The sequence below is a fragment of the Protopterus annectens genome, chromosome 1.part2, assembly GCF_019279795.1.
Source record: "Protopterus annectens isolate FY-2018-M chromosome 1.part2, PAN1.0, whole genome shotgun sequence".
NCBI lineage: Eukaryota > Metazoa > Chordata > Ceratodontiformes > Protopteridae > Protopterus > Protopterus annectens.
This window is the reverse complement of record NC_056727.1, coordinates 593,718,612-593,742,009: the sequence shown is the minus strand read 5'-3', so window position 1 is coordinate 593,742,009 and position 23,398 is coordinate 593,718,612. Positions and strand designations below refer to the sequence as shown.

General features: G+C 43.8%; 1 protein-coding gene across 3 annotated transcripts in view; it reads left to right on the top strand.

The window, feature by feature from the left end:
- The window catches only part of AIDA (axin interactor, dorsalization associated), an 857,654-nt gene that overhangs the window by 436,612 nt on the left and 397,644 nt on the right, over positions 1-23,398 (top strand). For all 3 annotated transcript variants that reach the window (XM_044057885.1, XM_044057871.1, XM_044057878.1), the window contains exon 4: positions 4,160-4,214. In XM_044057885.1, the coding sequence (XP_043913820.1) occupies positions 4,160-4,214 (55 nt within the window). The remainder of the gene's footprint in view (positions 1-4,159; positions 4,215-23,398) is intronic.

Sequence of the window (23,398 nt, the reverse complement as noted above, 5' to 3'; positions counted from 1 at the left end):
CCCTATTTCTGGTGCCACTAAACTTTTGCCTACTATCACCATTCTCCCAGCTGACAAGGACAGCAAGACAACGTTAAGAGTAGGCAAAAAGATTTATACTTCTGCTACCTTGGCTTTCAGAGCCACAAACTATCAGACCCACATGGCCAAGTACACTTTATCTCTTTTACAATCTGTCACCAAACATTTGGCAGATATACCAGACTCCCCTGCCAAAGCATCACTGTCCTCTCTCATGGCTCTCACATCCCAGGTCACTAGACACTCCAAGTGTAGCTATGATGCTGCTGAATCCTCTGCCAGGTCAGCAGCATCAGCATCTGCCTTGCACAGATACTCCTGGCTTCACCTACAGTCCCTGCCAGATGATTTCAGGAGAAAGCTCACTGATGTCCCCCTGGACAATGCTGCACTTCTTGGCTCCAAGGTCGCAGACCTCTTTAAATTTCTGCAACAGAAGGGAAAAGAGATGCAGGACCTTAGGGACCGGTGAGACCAGCAAGTGTTTGTTTCACAGGAACTATCCTTGCAAAACACTGTTTATTAGGAAGCACTCCTGGCCCGCTCCTCCTCCTCCTAGACATCGTAAATCCACCAGAAAACAACATTCTCCACCTAGAGCATCCACTGCTTCTAGCCAGAGAACTCCCTTTCAGGACAGGTTAGGTAGTATCTGATTACCTGCCAGTCTTGCCCCCCCCCCATCTCCTACGGTACCACTGTCTGCCCGCCTCTCTCATTGTCTCCCTCTTTGGGCCCTCCTCACCAGAGACAAGTGGGTCCTGTCCATCCTCCAGAATGGCTACTTCATGTCATGGCTCTCCTCTGCCATATGGTGGGGCATTTCTCAACCCCCTACACAGCAGGTGCACCTCTTACAACCAGTACTGCAGACACTGTTAGACCAGGGCACTGTAGAGTCAGTTCCCTCCTCTGCAAAAAGAAGAGGTTTCTGTTCAAGGCTCTTCCTGATCCCTGGGAAAGATGGACCATGGAGACCCATCCTAACTCAATCTCTTCCTAAAAGTCCCTACCTTCAAAATGCTTACCCTACCAGCCCTTTTCCCCCTGATTATACCACAGGGATTCTTGGCTACATTAGACATAAAAGATGCTTATCTCTACATCCCATTCAGGCCCTCCCACAGGAAATACTTAAGATTCTTGGTGGGCTCCTCTCACTGGAAATTCTCTGCCTTGCCTTTTGGTCTTTCCACCACACCCAGAGTCTTTAACAAATGCTTAGCACCTGTGGTGGCTCACTGCAGGACAAAGTGAATACAGATATTCCCCTACCTGGACGACATGCTGATCCAGGCTCCCAGCTAACAAATACTGCAAGGGCACACCCACTTAATGGTGATCTTACTGCAGTCTCTGGGATTCCAGATAATTCTGCCCAAATCCCATCTTCAACCAACTCAGGACATTGTTTTCCTAGGATACAGAATATGCTCAGATCTCATGGAGGCATACCTACCACCTCCAAAAGTAACCTCCTTGTCAGAACATCTCCTCCAGGTACTTTACACTACAGAGTTGACTGCAAGGCAGTACCTCAAGCTATTGGGCTACATGGCAGCCACCATACCCATGCTGCCTTTATCAAGGCTACACATGAGGAAGCTGTAGTGGTACCTCCACTCAGTCTTGAAGCAACACAACCAGCCTCTGAAGTACATTGTACCCCTTCGACCCTGCCTAAAAAAGGAAATAGTATGGTGGTTGGATCAGGTACAGCGCAACCCAGGCCTTCCTCTCCAACCATCACAACCAACTCAGGTCATGCACACAGATGCCTCAGACCTGGGATGGGGAGCCACCCTTGGAAATTGGCAGGTGTAGGGCCTGTGGCCAAATCACCTAAAATCAGAACACATCAACGCCCGAGAGATGAGGGCAATTCTTCTAGCCCTCCAGGCATTTCAACCTTTCATTCCGCAAGGGATTCCTCTGATATACACAGACAACACAACTGCACTGTGGTTTATCAACAAACAGGGAGGGACCAAGTCCTACCTGCTCTGCAGGTTAGCCGTTTTGGTATGGGAATTGGCTACCTCACAGGGAATCTCACTCCAGGCAACCCGCATTCCCTCGCTCCACAACAAACAGGCGGACTATTTGAGCTGAACCAGTACAAACAGTCACAAATGGATGCTGCACAGAGATGTCTTCCTGTACCTGGTCCGCAGTGGGGTATACCTCAAATAGAACTGTTTGCCTCCACCATTAACAGGCAACTTCCTGGATTTTGCACCAGGACACCTGAACCACAGGCACTGGCAACAGATGCCTTCTCAATTTCATGGAAAGGGAAATAGATATATGCCCCCCCCCCTTCTCACTCATTCAGAAGGTCCTGCTAAAAATTCAGCAGGACAACCCAAAAATCTTGTTGGTGACTCCCTACTGGCCCAGACAGCACTGGTTCCCCTTACTTCTACATTTGTCCAAGGGCAATCACCACAAGTTACCCCCCAGAGTGGACCTCCTCACACAGCACAAGGGGTCACTAATCCATCCACAGTGGCAGATGCTGCACCTTATTCTGTGGCTGATAGGATTTTGATCCCATTTAGACACCATTACAATGAGGACATGCTCAGTGTCCTGCAGGAGACCGGGAAACCTTATACTAGAAAATCATCTCTCTCCAAGTGGAAACAATTCACTATTTAGTATCATAAAAGACAGCTGGATCTGCTTCTCAGCGAACCCCCTCTAGTGCTGTCCTATTTGTGTGAACTACTGCAGTCTTGACTGGCTTACTCATCCATCAAAGCCCACCTGTCTGCCTTTGGAACCCCCACTAGCATCCAGACTCCCCTGCAAACACTTCCTCAAAGGGGTACTGCTCCTGAGGCCCCCCCAGGAAACCCATTTGCCCTCCTTGGGACCTCAACTACATACTAGAGAAGCTTACGCTACCTCCCTTTGAGCCAGCTAACAAAGCGTCTTTAAAGCACAGTACCTGGAAAACTGTCCTTTTAGAGGCTCTAACCTCAGCCAGGAGGGTATCCGAGCTCCAAGCAGTAATGGCTACCCCACCATTTCTAGTTTTCCACAAAGATAGGGTTACACTTAGGACAAATCAGTCCTTAATGCCCAAGGTAGTCGGTGACCTGTCCCTCAATCAGGCCATTCAGCTACCATTTCCCAAACCCACAAGGAGACAGTGAGAGGGTGCATTCCCTGGATGTTCACAGGCAGATCAGATTCTACCTGCACAACATCAAGTCTCTTAGACAGACAGACCAACTCTTCATATCCTTTCACCCCAGGGCTCTGGGGAAGGCTGTTACCAAGCAGGCTGTTTCTACTTTGATCTCAGAAGCAGTTATCTTCTGTTACCAGTTCAATGGTAAGACCCTGCAAGGGACAGTTAAAGCTCATTCCACAAGAGCAATGGCATCTTCAGGAGCCTTCTTCAAGGGTTTGGATACCTCTTCTATCCTGGAAGCTGCTACTTGGTGCTCAGTCCACACTTTCACCAAGCACTACAAGCTTGACCTCATCTCCAGGTCCAGGGCAGGGCTCACCAGGGCTGTCCTGCATGGATTCATGGAGTCTGCCTCTAGACCACCACCCCAACCTCAGTGAGCTTTGGCACTCACCCATATGCAGAATACTGCAACATAGGAATAGAAGGACATAAAAAAGTTGTGTAAAATCGTACCATAACCATAGCTGTCCTTCTCTTCCATGTTGCAGTATTCCTTCCCACCCTCCTTCCCATCTTATCAGCTAATAACTTCCCTTTCTGGATGGCAGTGATATGCAATTGCCCTTACTGGATTGGCTCCGACTGGGGCTACTGTTCTGAGGGCTGGTGTATGCCGACGGCACCTTTATGGCCCACAAAATCTCTTCCACATCTGATGCACTGCAGAGGGACTGAAAGCTTTGTGATACTAGTCGTACGTTTGCGAGACTGAAGGGGTAAACCCATATGCAGAATGCTGCAACATGGAAGAGAAGGACATCTATGGTTATGGAAAGATTTTACACAACTTTTCTTTATGCAGACAAATGCTGATTGCATCCCATGATTATCATGTGGCTGCCTAAGCTGTTGTAACATTTTTAACCATGTATTAATCAGTGAAAGAAAATATTTTAATTTAGTAATACTTAATATTCACTTTTAATTTTCCAGAGTACTCAGTCTCAAGAAGATTTCAAGCTGGAAGATCTGAAAAAACTAGAACCAAGTAAGTTTCTTTCCATAAATTGTTAGTTAAAGAAACATTTTACACCAACACAGTAATATAGTCAGAAATGTTTATTTTGTAGCCACACTTTCATGTTGTTGCTTCCCCTACCTGAAAATGTCATTCTCAGGTGGCAGGACATACACACTGAGGAAACTACATAAAATGTTCGGATTTTCCCTCTTGAATCATATAAATAGATTGTTTTTCAAATGAGTAAGTCTGCCTGTTTTTCTAAGCATGATTTGCACAGCATTGTGTGGTAGGAATTAGCTTAAATTTCGACAGAGTTTACTCATATAAGCCATCTCTCTTTTTTTAAACCTTCTTATAAAGTGGTCCTCTGGTATCCCAACCATGCATGGCTACACCTTTGGACAGATTATTGGAGGAATTCGTAGACCTTTATTGCACAGTGCTTGTGCAAGAAAGCAGTGGGCAACATGACAAATACTAATTATAGATCTATATCTAGTCAGTAGTACCGAGCAAACATCCTTACTAAAGAGCAAAGCTAGAATGAAAATAGAGCAGCAGATTTTGTGATAAGTGGTAAAGCAGAGCAATGAGAACATGCAGAGTACAGATACTTTGTAGAACTGTGCTCTTGTATCATAAAAATATATGGACTCAAGAATTAAGATTGCAAGAAGCACAGGTTACCTAGATATTCAGAATATGTGCTACAGTGCACTGCAGCTCAAAACGTTGTTACAGTGCCTGAACAGTCCTGGGGTGGGGGCAAAATCATAGCATCTCCTCTATCAGCTCAAAAATGGGATGAAAGGAACATGTGTAGTATAGTAGGAAAGATACAAGAGTAAGCTGGGGAATAGGCAAGGAGAATACATAGGATGGTAAAAGGTGGGGCAGTAAGAAGGTAACTAATTTTATTTTGGGCCAATAGAACACTTTTGTTATATAAACAGAGATGGGGTGAGAGATGAGATACTCAAGAAAAATCTAATTATGGAAGGAGAGTGTAGGACAGTTTCTGGAGGAAAGTAGACAAATGGATGATTTTGAATGCAAAGTTGGAGGGACAACAGACGGCAGATAAATACAAAGATACAAAGGGTGTTTTGAGTCATGCATTCAGTGTCCAGCTGTAAGTGAAGATGAAGCTTTTCCTGTCATAGTCTTCCCTTTAGACTAACAGAGTCCATTGACTCAGGCTAGGAGGGACCGGCCAGTGTCAGGCTAGCAGTGCAGGAACTAGACTTCAGACAGATGTTCATGAGTCTCATGGGAACTGGGAAAAACTGCTTGTGTAAGTACTTCAGAGAATATGGCCTGATGCCACTACCAGACCTGTTTGCAGTCCTGTCATTTACTCACCCACCACCACCTTTGGCTGGCACGCTCTTGAGCACAAGATTTCCACCGTCCAGCTTTGGTCATGTGTCTGTTGCAAGCTACATTTTCCATAAGCAGCTTTAGTTCAGGGCTCGGTTCTGCTTACTGACGTGTTGCAACTCCTTTATTTATTCCTTTGCTAATTTTAAGTGATGATATTCTGGGTACTGCATTTAGGTGAACTTCAAAAAAAAAAACAAAGTGCTTTTAATTAATGCTGAGATATGGCATGCATACCCTTTAAATGCTCTCCTAACTGCATTGCTAATTGCTGACACCATGACAGTTTTATTGCTACTTATAATAACCACAAGTAAACTACCCAACAGAGAAAATCATCTCAGAGAAAGCTCAGTGTTTTGCAAAGTAGAATGCATGTAACCTTCTAGTGCTTCCAGTGTTATACCACTCCCTCCCAAATCAAACCTGTTTATGGTGACAGAGGGAGTAACCAGTCCCTCAGTATCAGCAGAACAGGTAGACTGGAATCTACAGCTGACAGCTGTTGTTCTGACCTTTTTCTTTGTTAATAATTACCCCAGTTCCACCCAATGCAGTAGATCACCCCCTGCCTAACAGAAACTGATTTACAGTGACCTCCGGATAACTGCTCAACAAACCTCGTCTCTAGTTGTAACATTTTAAAACTGCAGTCCCTTTAAAAATTACCCCCCTGTCCACCCAATGAAGTTAACTATCCCCCATTTAACAAAAGCCCAGTTAATGTGGTACTGATTGTGTGCTGCACCCCAACATTAAAAAATATTCAGGATGTCTGAAACATATTAAGTGAAAAGCTGTAACATTTATTTATTTATTGATTGATTGACATTTGTTTACCAAGTTAATCTGACTGGGTCTAGAAAGACCATTTTTTTCATCAGAGGCCCTTGGAGAACAGATGTTTAATTTTGTTTTAAACTTCTAGTCACCCATGGGTTTGCCCTCCCCATATTAGCAAATTAAATGTAGGTTGTTCCCTGGAAAAACTGTCTTTTTTTTTTTACTGAGATAAGGAAAACAGTCCCTTGACACATCCTTCCATACCAGCCAATGCACATCTACCACCCTGCACCCCTCCCATCATACATAACAGCTGCAGGGTAACCTTGGAATCTGTGTGAGATGGAATTGCTTACTAACTTTCTCTTGTTTCACGATGTAGGTACTGAAGGTGAAGAGTATTGTGAATGTTTTGTTTCAAAATGTTAACTGCCAGAGTTAGAAGTGTTTGTTCAGCTAGGTGAGTGTTCTGTTCATCTTTTACACCAAGGTTGCAGTATACTGTCTGAGACCCCAGTAATCTCTACAGTGGATGGCCTAGCCCTCCTTTAGAGGGGAAGGACAGTCTAGGGTCATAACTGGCAAGGTGTAATGGTTGCAAGGATCAGTAGTCTGAACTTCTTGTGAGTCGTATGGATTACTATGTTGTCTACACGTCAGTCCCAAAGGGTGATTTCTGGCAGGAAATGTGAAAAAATATATATAGCAACTGCAGAATCACCCTTGAGACACACTGACACAATGACAGCTCAAACGTCTTGATGTAAAGCCCTAAGATGAGTATGGTGGAAGTTTTGTCATGTTAATAACTACCAAAGTTGCAAATATTTTTATTTTGTGAAACATTTCTTTATAACTTTTCTGTTTATCATTTTTGTATCTACTTTAAAACTTAACAATCTGTGGCACCCCAGTTCATGAATCTCTGTACTTTCATTGTTTATTTACATTCCATAAGGTGATTCTAGCCAGGAAGCATGAAAAAATGTGTAGAAATACAGACACACTGTTAGCCATGGAACTGTGTATTGTCAGAGCAAATGTTCAGATAATGCTGTAAGATTACAGTGTTGAAATTATGACCAAAAACAATTAACATAGTCAGAGTTCTACAGTTACATTCAGTGATATAATACATGCTCGTAACTTTCATGGTTTCTAATGTTATAATGTAAAACTTAGGTTGAACCCATTTTAAAGGAGAGCATCACGAAAAACTATCATACCGATTCCAACAGAATTTTTTCAACCTTCAGAAGTATGAAATCTTTGATGGAGTGATGTATTTTTCTTGAGCTTAAACACCCCATTTATTTATTTGACCTGTAGTTTTGCTCAACTAGACCACCTCCATCTTCTGTTTGACCTTACACTGACGAATTCTTGCCTAATCTCTAGAAAGAAAAGTTGCTATTTTTTGTACTTGTAGTACACCTATACTTCTCAATACTTTGTAGCTTATTGCATACTTAGGTGCTGGTTTTTTTTTTTTTTTTTTTGTACTTTTTGCCCCCGCTGTCTTTCAGTCATCAGCCCCCTGCTGGCCAGTCAACCCATCCCTTCTCCATGACAGTTGACAGGGGGGACCACTATTCAGACAACTTACAGGAGTGGTTTGATGTTTTTTAATTTAACCGTATCTTCTTGTGCCCATGTCCAGCTAAGCAGCTGAAGAGAGCCATGCTATGGGCTGTCTGCACTGGTCATCCCTCAATTCTGTAAGGAATATTTCCAGCAAATAGCCTCACCCCCTACCTTGAAGCATGCAAAGGGGTTCCTGGATCTCCACCAGGGAATTCCCTGAGCACAACCCTCTCCATGCCCCCCACTTTACTTTACTGTTGACCTCTGTCCATCTGAGATATGAGGGCCAGACCATGGGTGAAGGTGAATTTGTGATTTCCCATCCAATGATCATTTTATTTATTTATTTTTTTGAATAGAGTCAGGGATGAACTCTGCTTCACGCAGATAGGGAGCTTATTCCATAGTGCTTTCCCTCCCTAACTAATGCCTTCAATGCTGGGACAGGTAATCAAACCCCAGTCACCTGAGGCACACTCAAGGCACCATCCATGTGTACTATGGAGCCAGACAGAGGCTAATTTTAATTAAGGTACAGTAGCTTTTATTTCTTGTCATTTGTTCATTCTGTTTACTGCTTCCTATTTTGGCTATGTCTTCCTTGGACTCTGTTGTAGTTCATAATCAGTCCAGGATAGCATCCCATGCTGTTTTTTTTTTTTCACAGCCTTGACCCACACAAATATTTAAGCATTTCTAATCCCCCCATTTTATTAGTTGTACTGATAGTGAGACCAATACTGAAACAGATTTAGTGTGTAACTTCTCAATGTAGTCAGGCTGACTGAAAAGTGAGACTTTCTTAACATTTTTTTCCTCAAAATGGTTTAGCTTAAGAATAAAGGTGTCTTAAAAAGATAGTTTTCCATTCTGTTTATCCACTTTTTCTCAGCGTGTGCTATTGACATTTTTTTAATAAGATTACCTGCTAGTCTGTTTCCAGAAAGTCACTAATATAAGTGTGTATTTGGGGATAGAATACTTCTGGACCACTTTGCATATTATTAATCCTCTGTGGGCACTGAAAGTTTTACTACCATCTGCTGTTGTGACTTTTAATTCCAAGGGTATGAGCTATACTTGATAATTCTCCTAGTAGGTATTTAAATTCTCTTTCACTGCCAATGATTACATCTGTGACTGTCTATAGTTTCCTCTGAATTATAATTTGGAACCTAGCAGCATTTACGTCACTGATGAGCCTACATCCATCTTTTAGTTGTTATGATTTTGGGCATGCTCTCTCTTTTCTGTAAACGGGGGACTGTAATGCAAAACTTTGTAGGTTTGTGAGTATTATGAAGGGGAAGTAGGAAAAGCACAAGTTAAAATTTAGCTAGGTTAAAAGATGGTTTAGTGTATGAATACTTGTTAGGAAGACGGAAATTCTTGAGATCAAACGTGGGTTACAGGGGTTGCAGCTTATTAAGCTACTTGAAGAAATATAACTATAGTACCTGACAAAGGGCAGGCCATGTGCTTGTCAAGAATATTACTATAGGTGGCCCTTTAGTGATGTTGATATGGTACTCAGCACTGTTGTCATAAACAGACCCTTTGCTGGCATCAGTGCCATTTAATGTAGGAGTGCTACCTAATTATGTTGATGACGTGTTTTAAAGGTCCTTCTATGGTCATCAGTGCCCTTTTTCTTAAGAGTTTTTCAACTAGATCCTGAGAGGCTTGCCAAAAAAAGATCTTCCCCAAGAAAAGGTCATCCAGAATAGGTTGCCAGAGCTTATCCTTAATGGAAAACAACCTCAATTATACCATACTGCAAGTTAGATCCACACTGATTTTGGAGATAGTAGAATCTGGTAACATCTTTGAAGTTGTCCGTAATGATGGTTATATTTCAATATTCACTGTCGTTCTTGAGGTTAGTATTGCAACAGATACCGTGTAATGTACCAGTGTTGTTAGCTGTTCATGTCATATTCCTGATATTTTATAGTAAGTAGTGATGTTCTTCATCTCACATTGCTGCAGTCATAACCTGTGGGTAGTCCGCTATCCTTGGTCGGCCCGAATACCAAAGTATTAGGCTGGCGTCGGTCATGGGTGCTCAGATCTGACGTCAGTGCGCCATGGTATTAAAGCGCATGACCGACGTCATATCCTCAGTCTTTTTTGCCGCATGGTCCAAAGCAGAAGCAGCGTTTGCAAGTGCCGTTCGGCGTTCTGAAATTTTCGTATTCTGAGTTTCAGACCGAAACCAAGTTGGCTAAGTACCCCGTTGGGGAATATTTTTGTTTTTTCTTGCCTCAGTTAAGTCCGGATGTCAGAAAAAGTGAATAATTGTATTTCTTGTGGGAAACAGATACCGCATAGGGATTACCACTCTCTTTGTATTCCTTGTTTGGGGCCTGAGCACGACGTAGTCGGGTGTCGCTTTTGTCCTAGATTTAATAAGCGCACCATTAAACGTAGGTTAGATTGCGCCAGGCTTGTCTTCGGTAAGCGGTGTAATTACAATATGCCGTCGGATCCTCCGACGCCCGCTACCGCGAAGAAGCGCAAAGAAAAATCATTAAGGTCCAAGCAGGATGAGTCGTCCGTTCCGGACGCCGGTTCTTTAGAAACTACGGTGGAATCTGTAGATCCAGCCGAGGTTTCAGCTGAGTCTCGGGGGGAGACGTTAATTTTGCAAGATGTGGCCTCTCAGGAGTCAGGTCAGGCTGAGGGGGCCTCTCAGGTTGCTGTACTCCCTTCTTTGCCTAAGGTGGTTAGGCCTTCTCCTTCTGTCTCTAAGGTACCTTCCAAAGGCAGGCCTGGTTTGCCTTTCACAGGTGTCAGTCCTAGTTCTGCAGGTCCTGTACCTAAAAAACACATGCTTAAAATGGCAGAAGATTTAATTTCCTTAATCAGGGGTTCTATGCCCCCTCCTGATAAGAGGCCTAGGGTGGAACCAGAGGTGGAAAGTTTGGAGCAGGCTTCAGATTACTCAGAGTCTTCGGCTGAAGACGTTCAGGATTTTCCTCCTTATTCTGATTCAGACGCAGAGGATTCCAGTCCTTCTGCTTCTCCTCCAGAGGATTTTTCTTTTTCAGAAACCCTGCATTCTATGCGGGAGCATTTTAAATGGGAAGGTCAGGATTTCTCAGATTCCCGAAAGAGGCTTAGGGAATTTTTGTTTTTACCACAACATCGGCCTTTGGCTATACCTCCTGTTTTGGATGTTGTTCAAGACGTTTTCTCTGAGGCTTCCCTTAATCCAGACTCTTTGCCTCCTGCGCCAGTTAAACCAGATAGGTATTACAGAGTGCCTGAGGCTCATAAATACCTGTATAAGAGCCCAAGGGCTGACCCAGAAACTATTAGCCAGGGACCTAAGGGTGTCAGGGCTTCTGTTGTAAAGAATCCAGTTCCTATGGATAAAGATTCTAGAGCTTTGGATAGGTGGGGTAAGAAAGTGTATACCTCTTCCACTTTAGCAATGAGGGCTTTGAATTGCCAGTTTCATATGTTGAAGTACCAGAATTTTCTCCTTACTCAGTTAAAATCTAAAGTGGATGCTTTGACAGAGGGAATAGGGTGTAAGGAATTACAAGATTTGGTTCATGCCTCTGATCAGGTGGGTAAGCATTCTTTGCAGTGTGGTTTCGATGCTTTACAGGCTTCTTCCAGGGTGGCTGCCACTGGTTCAGTTATTCGCAGACACGCCTGTCTTAAGGATCAGAATTTGTCAGAGCATGTTAAAGCTAGAATTTTGGATGCTCCTTTGCAGTCTGAAGTTTTGTTTGGTTCTCCTGTGGAGTCTGTCTTGAAGAAAATGGAAGACAAGGCTAAGTCTATGCAGACTGTTAAAGATTTTTTGCAGGTGCAGCCCCCTAAGTTTAGCAGGAATTGGCCTACTTAAGGGATGGGCTTACCCTTCTTCTGATTTACAGTCTAGGGGCAGATCTAGACGTGGTAGGGGCAGAGCTCAGGGTTCTTTCAGGCCTAGAACGTGGAGTTCCCCTGCACAATCTACAGGTGAGGGCAGGGGCCAGTCCTTTCGTAAACAGGCCCAATGACCTGCATCTTCAGCTGCCAGATCCTTCCTGTCTGGCAGCTCCTTTGGGAGGAAAGTTGGCACTCTTCAAGCAAAGCTGGCTTTTAGTCACCCAGGACAAATGGGTGTTGGACATTATAGACCGAGGCTACAAGTTTTATTTCCACACATTGCCTCCTTTCAAAGGCATGCCAGACGTTCCTCCTCAGCAAAGGGTAGAGGCTCACAAACAGATTTCTTTACTTCTTCAAATGGGGGCTATACAGCAGGTCCCTCTGTCAGAAGTGGGCCTAGGATTTTATTCTCGCCTGTTTCTTGTACCAAAGAAAGGAAACACTTGGAGGCCAATTTTGGATTTATCTATCCTCAACACATACCTGGACATTCCAAAATTCAAAATGTTGACGTTGCAACAACTTCTGCCTCTGTTGGGCAAAGATCACGGGATGGTAACTCTGGATCTCAAAGAGGCTTATCTTCATGTTCCTATCAGGCCCAGTTGCAGGAGGTTCCTGCGTTTTCGGGCTGGGACTTTACATTATCAGTTCTCTGCATTGCCCTTTGGCTTATCTACTGCGCCCAGGGTGTTTACAAAGGTTCTGGCTCCAGTAATAGCCTTCTTAAGGTTAAGAGGAATACAAATTTATCCTTATTTGGATGATTGCCTGATTCTTGCTCAAGACCAAGACAAGCTACTTCACCATCTACAGTATGTTATGGCAGTGTTAAGGTGCCTAGGGTATTCTGTGAACGAAACAAAGTCCAGTCTAGTACCCTCTCAGGAAATGTGCTTTCTGGGTGTGAGACTGAATACAGCCTCCCAGATGGCTTTTTTGACCCTGGACAAGCAAAGGAACCTTACACTTTACTTCCAACAATTATCTCTACGGTCCAGGCTGACTGCAAGGACAGTCCTTCAAGCCTTGGGGTTCATGGCATCTTGTATTCTGGTGCTTCCCAATGCCAAACTGCATATGAGGAAGCTACAATGGTATCTCAAAAATGTATGGACGCAACACTGCCACGATCTGGACACTGTCATTCAGATAATACCTTGCATTCAAAAGGAATTTTTGTGGTGGGCTCAGGAATGTCACCTAAACAAGGGACTCTCTGTGACCCGACCAGAGGCAAGTCAGATCTTAACGACAGATGCCTCGGACAAGGCTTGGGGAGCTCACCTCAATGGAAAATGGGTTCAAGACACGTGGCCTGTCAGACTTCAACATTTGCATATCAACTTGAAGGAGATGTTAGCAGTCCAATTTGCATTGATGGCTTTCAAGGATCTACTTCGCCCAGGACAAGTGTTGATTCAAACAGACAACACAACTGTCATGTGGTACATCAACAAGCAAGGGGGAACCCATTCGTACCCTCTTTGCAGGCAAACTATGATTTTGTGGGAGACTGCTCTCAGTTTACACCTCACTCTTCGGGCAAGGTATCTGCCAGGAGCACAGAACTCCTTAGCAGATGTTTTGAGCAGACAGATGGTGGATCCCCACGAGTGGAAGTTGGATCCTCATGTATTTCGACAGTTGACAGTGATATGGGGGACTCCAGACATAGATCTGTTCGCTTCTCCACTAAATTTCCAGTTGCCAAAGTTTTGCACAAAGATGTTTCATCCAACAGCTTGGAAAGTGGATGCTCTATCATTCAGTTGGAGCAATCTTCACGTCTATGCCTTTCCTCCTCTGCCTCTTCTTCCCAAGGTGCTCTTGAAGGTCAGACAAGACAAGCCCTCCATGATTCTAATAGCTCCAGATTGGCCTCGACAGCACTGGTACCCTCTGCTGAGGAGTTTAGTACGGGAGCCTCCTTGGCCTTTGCCTTCAATTCCACACCTTTTGTCTCAGGCAGACAATCATTTCCTCAATGTCAGGATTCAGTCCCTGCATCTAACAGCCTGGCATGTTCTGTTCTAGAACCTGGAGGGTCGCAGCTTCCTCAGCAAGTTTTGAATGTTATTTTGGAGGCCAGAAGGCCTAGTACTAGGAAAGTTTATGCTGATAAATGGAGGAGATTTTTTATTTGGAGCAGAGCAAAGAGCTTTGATGTTTCCAGGCCTGATTTGAGTGTTTCTCTTCAATATCTTACGGAATTATTAGACAAGGGTTTGTCTTTCTCCTCTGTAAAAGTTCATGCTGCAGCCATTTCTGCTCACTATGACTGTGACCCACCATTATTCTCTCATCCTTTGTTTAAGCAATTCCTTAGAGGGGCACAGAACATAAGACCCCCGCGTAGAGCTCCTACTCCTTCCTGGGATCTCAATTTTGTGTTGGAAAAACTTACTTTACCTCCTTTTGAATCTGCAGCTACGTCTGAGTTAAAGTTCTTGTCTTGGAAGACTGCTTTTTTGTTGGCCATTACGTCTGCTAGAAGGGTATCTGAATTACAGGCTCTAATGGCAGTTGAACCCTTCCTGATTTTTCATAAGGATAGGGTATCTCTGCGTACTAACCCTACTTTTATGCCTAAAGTGGTTTCAAATGTGGCCTTGAACCGATCTATTCATTTGCCTACTTTTTATGCTGATCCTCAAAATAAAGGGGAGAAAATTTTACACACTTTAGATATTCACAGGCAGTTGCGTTATTATTTGAGCAGAACGAAAGGGTTCAGACAGTCTCAACAGTTATTTGTTTCTTTTGCTTTGGGCTCTCAGGGGAAACCCGTTTCAAAACAAACTATTTCTAAGTGGATTGGTCATTGTATTGCTTTTTGTTATTCTCATCATGGTAAGGAGATTGCGGCTGGAATTAGACCTCATTCCACTAGGGCTACTGCCACTTCTACTGCTTTTTTAAGGGGGGTAGCTACTAAAGATATTTTGGAAGCAGCTACTTGGAGTTCAGTGCACACTTTTTCTAAACATTACCATCTCCCTCTTTATTCCAAATCTAGGGCTGGGTTTGCCACTGCAGTTTTACAGGGCATGTTAGCAGCTCCCAATGCTTTATGATTTTGCCAACCTCCCTTTACCTTTGCTTTGGGATTCTACCCACAGGTTATGACTGCAGCAATGTGAGATGAAGAACATAGTACAGTTTTGTACCTACCATAAATGTAGATGTTCGAAGATCCACATTGCTGCAGTCCAATTTACCCTCCCTCCTTCCCCTCTGTAGTTTGGGTGGTAGATGTTGTTTGTACATGGGTTTTGGAGGTTTTTGTATTTTTGGCTGTGGCCTTTCTTTTTAGGGCCTTCTGACATCTGGGGCAAGAAAAGACTGAGGATATGACGTCGGTCATGCGCTTTAATACCATGGCGCACTGACGTCAGATCTGAGCGCCCATGACCGACGCCAGCCTAATACTTTGGTATTCGGGCCGACCGAGGACAGCGGACTACCCACAGGTTATGACTGCAGCAATGTGGATCTTCGAACATCTACATTTATGGTAGGTACAAAACTGTACTTTATTGCAGCTTCATTACTTTGACCAGTTCAATGGGATGGGAAAAATGAATGGAGACTGCCACCTAGAGAGTTCTGGAGATTTGTATGCGATCATGATTGTATGTTTTCACTGGACTGGTTGTGATGGTCATTTTGGGATCACTGCTGAGAAGAATGTCTCATTTTTTAGGGTGGGATGGGGCTTGAAGTGCTTATGTTGTGCAGGGTGCCATACCTCTCAACCATACTGAATTCCTCAGTATTTACCGGTTTTGAGGTTAAAATAAAGAGGTGCCACAAATTCTCAAGTGGTCCCTTCAATTCATAAGTTTCCCAAGTTTATTTTTTCGATATTGGTGCTAATGTCATCACGTGCAGGGGTGTGTGTGATGACGTCAGCTTCATGAGGCCGACTGACAGCCTGTCGGAACTCTGAATTCAGCTGAGGGGCGGGTTCGACTCGAGTGTGCCTGTACTACTTGTAGAGACTCTTTACCTTTGTACTACATATGGTAGCAACCGTTATCCGTATCTCTATATTGACATTAACAGTTTGTGGAATGGGTTTGGGTTTTGGAATTAGATTTAAAGTAGCAGCAGGCAGCAGCACAGCCACACAGCAGTCAGCGAACGGAGTGGAGGAAGACTCTTAAGCAGCTGTTTTAATATTTAAGTTAACTAACAAAGTGTGAACAAAGTTCAAACTCGAGTCAGGACAGACAGGTCACAGCCAGCCAGGCACTAGCACAGGTATCAGGTGGAGATTGGAGAATGGGGAAATTTACCTCCGGTGGATCGACTTTCTCCGGCTTCTCCAGGTAATATTTAAAAAAAAAAAAAAGCACTAGATTTATTTTACTCTAAGAGAGCGAGAGAGGTAAATGTCTCTAGTGGCTCAACTTCCTGCACATTCTCAGGCTGACTTTGATGTATGTAGCTAATTTTTTGTTCAACATTACCCTGCTTCCCCCAGTGTTATTCATAAATAACTGACTGCGTTCAACAGTAAAATTATGTCTGATAGAAGTTCAGCTAATAAAACGAACAGCACTCCAGTGACAGCGACTCGAACTTTGTCAAAAGTTTCCAATATGGAAGGATAGCTTAACTGCCAAGGAGCAGAAAAGTGTCATATAAAACAACATTTATTAATGATCTCTAAACTTGAAAGTTTGACTTTACATCTCTGTAAAGATTGTACTTGAACCCTATTGCGCAGTGTCCGCAAAGGAATCTGAAGTCAGAAAGGAAAGCTGTGAATGTAGCAGCAAAATCGACTCTTGATTTCTGAATTACTTTTCTTCCTGAAATGTGTAAATACAATATTTTGAAATGTCTTTTTCTTTTGTTTCATTTTTTAGTACAAACGTTCTGAGATGTTCATCGTGCATACAGCTGCAGTCATAACAGATGGGTTCTCCTGCCGTCAGGTGGGTCCTCGGTCGGCCGAATTCCAAAGTCTAGGTCCGGCGTCGGTTGTCGTCGCTTCTTCCCTGACGTCAGCGCAACAGGGGTATAAAAGAACCAGCCGATGCCATTTTCTTCAGTCTTTCTTGCCGCGCGGTGCCCGAAGCAGAAGCAGTTCGCAAGTGCCGGTCGGCCAGCTCCTGAAATTACGAAAATTTTGCAACCAAAGTCTTCTTGAAAGCTAAGTACCCCGTTGGGGAAACTTTTCTTGCCTCAGACCGATGTCAGACAAAGTTAATAGTTGTATTTCATGTGGGAAGCAAATACCGCACAAGGATTTCCATTCCCTCTGTATTCCTTGTTTAGGCCCAGACCACGACGTCTCGGTCTGTCGCTTTTGTGCTACATTCAACAAGCTCACCATTAAGCATCGGGCGGAGTTCGCCCAGCATTATTTTGGCAAAACATTTAACTATATTATGTCGTCGGATACTCCGACTCCAGTTTTGTCTAAAAAGCGCAAAGATAAGGACCGACACACGAGGTCCGCGGCCTCTACCGACACCACGGCAAAGCCAACTACACGTGGTCCGGTTCTCAGCGAGGCGCCTACGCAGCCCCTGACTACCGACGACACTTCATTGGCGGTGTCTCCTGTGCCTGAGGTCGCAGGCTCCTCGGCCCACACCCTGACTACAGATACCAAAGCCACTCTTGGAGGTGAATCTCAAACTGTGCACAGGTCTACCTCCTCTCAAGGTGTCTTCAGACCTTCCTCTTCTTTTTCCATCAAGGCTTTCACTAAGTCTAAAGCAGCCATGCATTCTAAGAGGTAAGCTACACAGGGCCCATCTCCAGGCCCCATGCCTAAAAAACAGATGCTTAAAATGGCTGAGGATTTAATTACTCTTATCAGGGGTTCTCAACCCCCCCCCCCCCGGACAAAAGGCCCAGAGTGGAGGAAGAATCCCCCTCCTCTGATCAGGGCTCCATTATATCAGAGCACTCTGAGGAACAGGAACATCCTTACTCCCCTTTTGAAGACTCCAATGCAGAGGAGTCCATTCCATCTGTTTCCCCCCCCAGAGGATTACTCATTTGGGGAAACTTTGCATACCTTAAGGGAACACTTCCACTGGGAAGGCCAAGATTATTCATATTCCAAGAAAAGGCTTAGGGAATTTCTCTTGCTACCTCAGCACAGGCCTCTGGCTATACCTCCTGTCTTGGACATACTAGATGATGTGTACTCGGAGGCCTGCCTTAACCCGGATTCTCTACCTCCAGCCCCAGTCAAGCCTGACAGGTACTACAGGGTCCCTGACTCACACCAATTTCTATACAAAAGCCATGCTGCTGACCCAGAAACGATCTCACAGGGCCCCAAGGGAATTAAGGCCTCCACTGCTAAAAATCCATTACCTTCCAAGAGAGATTCCAGATCTTTAGAAAGGTGGGGAAAAAAGGTATATACCTCGGCCAACTTAACCATGAGGGCATTAAACTGTCAGTTCCATATGCTAAAGTATCAACAGTTTTTGTTATCACAATTGAGAATTAAAATGTCACAGCCTGAACAACCAGACTTGAAGGAGTTGCAGGATTTGATGCACAGTGCAGAACAAGTGGGTAAACATACCTTGTAATGTGGTTTTGATGCTCTAGAGGCCTCATGTAGAGCTGCTGTCACAGGATCAGTCATACGTAGACATGCCTGGCTCAAGGAACAAACCTTACCAGATCATGTCAAAGCTAAATTACTAGATGCCCCTCTACAAAAGGATGTATTATTTGGTGCTAATGCTGAGGAGGTGTTAAGGAAAATGGAGGAAAAGGCGAAATCAATGCAAACAGTGAAAGATTTTCTACAGGTACAACCCCCACGTTTCAGTAGAAATTGGCCTTCCAAAAATTGGTCCTTACCAGCCACGGACAGACCCCAAAGAGGTAGATACAGGCGCCCGAGGGGCAGAGGGCAATCCCAAGGATCATTTAGAGACAGACAATGGCAAGCTCCTACACAAAGAGTTGGTGAGGATAACTCGCAACCATTCAGAAAGCAAGCCCAATGACTTTCCCCTTTGCATGCCAAGCAAGACTCAAACGACAGCACCCTTAGGCGGAAAACTGGCATTATTTTCAAAAAATTGGCATATTGTCACAAAAGACAAATGGATCCTGGACATTATAAACAGAGGCTACAGATTCCATTTTCACACCCTTCCAAAAATGAGAAGCATGCCAAACCTACCACACAATCAAAGGGCAGAGGCACAAAGACAAATTTCAGATCTCTTAGACATGAAAGCTATTCAAGAGGTACCTACGCACGAACAAGGTCAAGGTTTTTATTCCAGACTATTCCTGGTACCAAGGAAGGGAAAAGATTGGAGACCTATTTTGGACTTATCCATCCTAAACACATTTCTACTCGTACCAAAATTCAGGATGCTCACTCTACAGCAGCTTCTTCCCATGCTGGGCAAGGAGTCTTGGCTGGTAACATTGGACCTCAAGGAGGCATACTTGCATGTCCCAATCAGACAAAAATTGCAGAAGATACCTCAGATTTCTTGCAGGTTCAACCCATTATCAATTCTCTGCATTGCCCTTTGGCTTATCTACTGCGCCCAGAGTATTCACGAAATGCCTGGCATCAGTAATTGCCTACTGCAGACTTCAAGGGATACAAATATACCCCTATTTGGATGACTGCCTGATCCAAGCGGACAGCAAGCACATTCTTCTGAAACATCTGGCTTATGTAATAATGTTGTTGAATTCTCTGAGATACACAGTCAACAAAAAGAAATCAAGGCTAATACCCTCTCGGAAAATAATTTTCCTGGGTGCCACCTTGGACACAAACACCCAGATGGCCTACCTCACGCCAGAGAAGCAGGGGCAACTAACTCAATACTTCAGAACACTAGCAAATTGCACCAGGCTGACTGCAAGAAAAAACCTGCAGGCTCTGGGATTCATGGCATCTTGCATCTTACTAATCCCATGTGCAAAGCTGCATATGAGGAAACTTCAATGGTACCTGAAAAACCTATGGTCTCAAAACAGCCACAGCTTGGAAACAATAATACCACTAATTCCATGTCTTCAAAAGGAATTTCTGTGGTGGGCTCAAGCATGCCAAACAAACACAGGTCTCCCATTCAACAAGCCTCAAGCAAATCAAGTCATCACAACAGACGCCTCGGACTACGCCTGAGGGGGGGCACACATGACAGATCGGTGCATTCAGGGCAAATGGTCCCAAAAAGAAAAGCACCTTCACATCAATCAAAAGGAGATGCTAGCAGTAATAAATGCTATTATAGCTTTCAAAGACCTTCTGCAACCAGGTCAACTATTGATAAGGACAGACAACACCACAGTAATGTGGTACATAAACAAACAGGGAGGAACCCATTCTTACCCCCTATGCAGACTGGCCATGTCACTTTGGAACATGGCCCTGGACTTACAAATCGAACTACAAGCACAGTACTTGCCAGACAAGGAAAACACGCTGGCAGACAACCTAAGCAGAAATATGACAGATCCACACGAATGGAAGTTGCATCCTCAAGTTTTTACAGAGATAATTCAAGCATGGGGAAGGCCAGACATAGATTTCCTTGCCTCCCACAAAAATCACAAATTGACAAAATTCTGCTCAAGGATTTTTCATCCAAAGGCCTGGAGAGTGGATGCTCTCTCTTTCAGTTGGACATCAATGACAGTTTATGCCTTCCCACCTCTTCCTCTGCTGCCCAAAATTCTATTAAAAACCAGAGCAGACAGACCAAAGATGATTCTCATTGCTCCAGACTGGCAAAGACAACACTGGTACGCACTCCTGAGGAGCCTGACTCATTCCCCACCATGGACCCTGCCTCTAATGCCTCTTCTTCTGACTCAGCACAGCTTCAAAACTCTTCACAGTCAGCTAAAAACACTCAATCTAGCCGCATGGAAGATTCTTTAGCATCACAACAGACCCTACTCTCCAAGGAGGTGCAGGATGTCATTTTGGAGGCCAGAAGGCCATCTACTAGAAAGGCTTACTCCGCAAAATGGAAACGGTTTTGTGCTTGGAATGAGAAAAAAGGCCAGGATCCTAGAAAACTGAATTTACCTCAGATATTACAGTATCTAGCTGAGCTGTTGAACAGTGGACTTTCATTTTCCTCCATCAAAATCCATGCCTCAGCCATTTCTGCAGAATACAACACTGATCCACCCTTATTCTCCCACCCACTCTTAAGACAGTTCCTCAGAGGGGCTAAGAATATAAGACCTCCAAGGAAACAACCAATACCAGCCTGGGATCTTAATTACATTCTAGAAAAATTAACATTGCCTCCCTTTGAACCAGCTGCCTCAACAGATTTGCAATATTTGTCCTGGAAAATAGCTTTCCTTCTGGCCATTACCTCAGCTCGTAGGGTTTCGGAACTACAAGCCCTCATGGCTGTGCAGCCCTTTCTCATCTTCCATCAGGACAGGGTTTCCCTACGAACCAACCTGTAATTTATGCCTAAGGTAGTATCCATGGTAGCTTTAAATCAGGCCATACACTTATCTACCTTTTACCCCAATCCTCAAAACAAAGGGGAAAGGCTGCTACATTCCTTAGACATCCATAGATAGCTACGTTACTATTTGGACAGGACAAAGCCTTTCAGGAAATCAGAACAACTCTTTGTGTCCTATGCTGTAGGAGCTCAAGGGAAGCCAATTTCCAAACAGACAATTTCAAAATGGATAGGCCACTGCATACGGTTTTGTTACTCCTTTCATGGTAAATCTGTACCTGCAGGCATCAGATCCCACTCCACAAGGGCCACAGCTACCTCTGCAGCCTTCTTCAGAGGAGTCCCTACCAAAGATATTTTGGAGGCAGCCACTTGGAGTTCTGTGCATACCTTCACTAAACACTACCACCTACCTTTATACTCCAAAACTAGAGCAGGCTTTGCCACTGCTGTGTTGTAGGGCATTCTGGCTCCTCCCAGTTCCACCTAGTGCCTACCACCCTGTGTGTAGCTTTGGGATTCTACCCATCTGTTATGACTGCAGCTGTATGCACGATGAACATAGTACAGTTTTGTACCGACCATAAATGTAGATGTTCGAGTGCTAATACAGCTGCAGTCCAGGTTTCCCTCCCTCCTTCCCCTCTGGGTTACAGACCTAGTGGCTAACTCCTCATCTTACAACTTGATCGGGTTATCCTTCTATGGTGTATTTGCTTGCAACTACTGGTTTTTGATTATATTGCAATGCATGATTATATATTATATATATATATTTTTTATATATATTGCCTTCCTTCTGGGGGCACCTGACATCTGGGGCAAGAAAGACTGAAGAAAATGGCATCGGCTGTGTCTTATATACCCCTGTCGCACTGACGTCAGGAAAGAAAGCGACGACAACCGACGCCGGACCTAGACTTTGGAATTCGGCCGACCGAGGACCCGCCTGGCGGCAGGAGAACCCATCTGTTATGACTGCAGCTGTATTAGCACTCAAACATCTACATTTATGGTAGGTACAAAACTGTACTGTTCATTTAGTGGATTCAGTTTCAGTCACTAAAGTGCCAGCTGGTGTGCGTTTGTGTGTGTGTGTATATAAAGGGAGAAACTTTCGGTAGTTGTTTTTGCTGTGTAAAATCTTTTAATGGTTTTGTTAATTGCTTGTTTCCTTTGTACAGTCTGAGATTTATTTTTTTATGGGAAAAGAGTTTGGTAATTGTGTACCAGTGTATGTTGCAGGAGTTTTATATTGATTTGAGTCTGTGCAAACCCTTATTCAGTTAGTGGATTCAGTTGCTGACATTTCAGATTGTGTGCATGTGTGTGTATATAAGGAGAGAGACTTTTGGTAGTTGTATTTGCTGTGTAGAATCTTTTAATGGTTTTGTTAATTGCTTGTTTCCTTTGTACAGTCTGAGATTGAGTTTTTTTATGGGAAAAGAGTTTGGTAATTGTGCACCAGTGTATGTTGCCTGACGTTTTATATACGGATTTGATTCTGTAGATGTACATGCGGGGTGTGGGACTGTAAAGTGCTGTATAATTCTTAGTTTACATGCTCATCCAATTTATATTCCTCTAGAAGAGGCTCTAGAGTGATTAGACTTAAGTTTGCTTTTTCTTGTTTAAAGTCTGTCTTAATAAAAGTTATTTGCATTTTATTCATAAGGTAGTCTGCACTGTTTCCTAGACCTGACAGTTTTCAGATTGCCCTTACTCCCGTACTTAAATTTTTTTTTTTTTTAAGTCAATTTTAGTTTAACTGAGTGAAACCAACTGAGGAAAAGGCCTGCCTTTTTTTTTGGGGGGGGGGGTGCTTTAAGTTGAAAGTAGAAAGTATTTAACATTATAGTGTAGACTTTCATGGATAAGACTAGCATTTGGATACTTGACAGCTGCTATCGAGAGGAATTTGGCAATGGTGCAGAATGGGAAAAGAAAAGGGGCATACATTAACAGCAACTAATAGTGGTCATGTGATCAGATTTTATATAAGTGTCATCTGTGCAGCAGCACACTGCTGAGGATAACAGATGTGTGTTTTTATAGAGTAACATATACTGTATGTGAGTATGGCAGTGCCAAAGGTCTGATCACATTCATAGCGGCAAC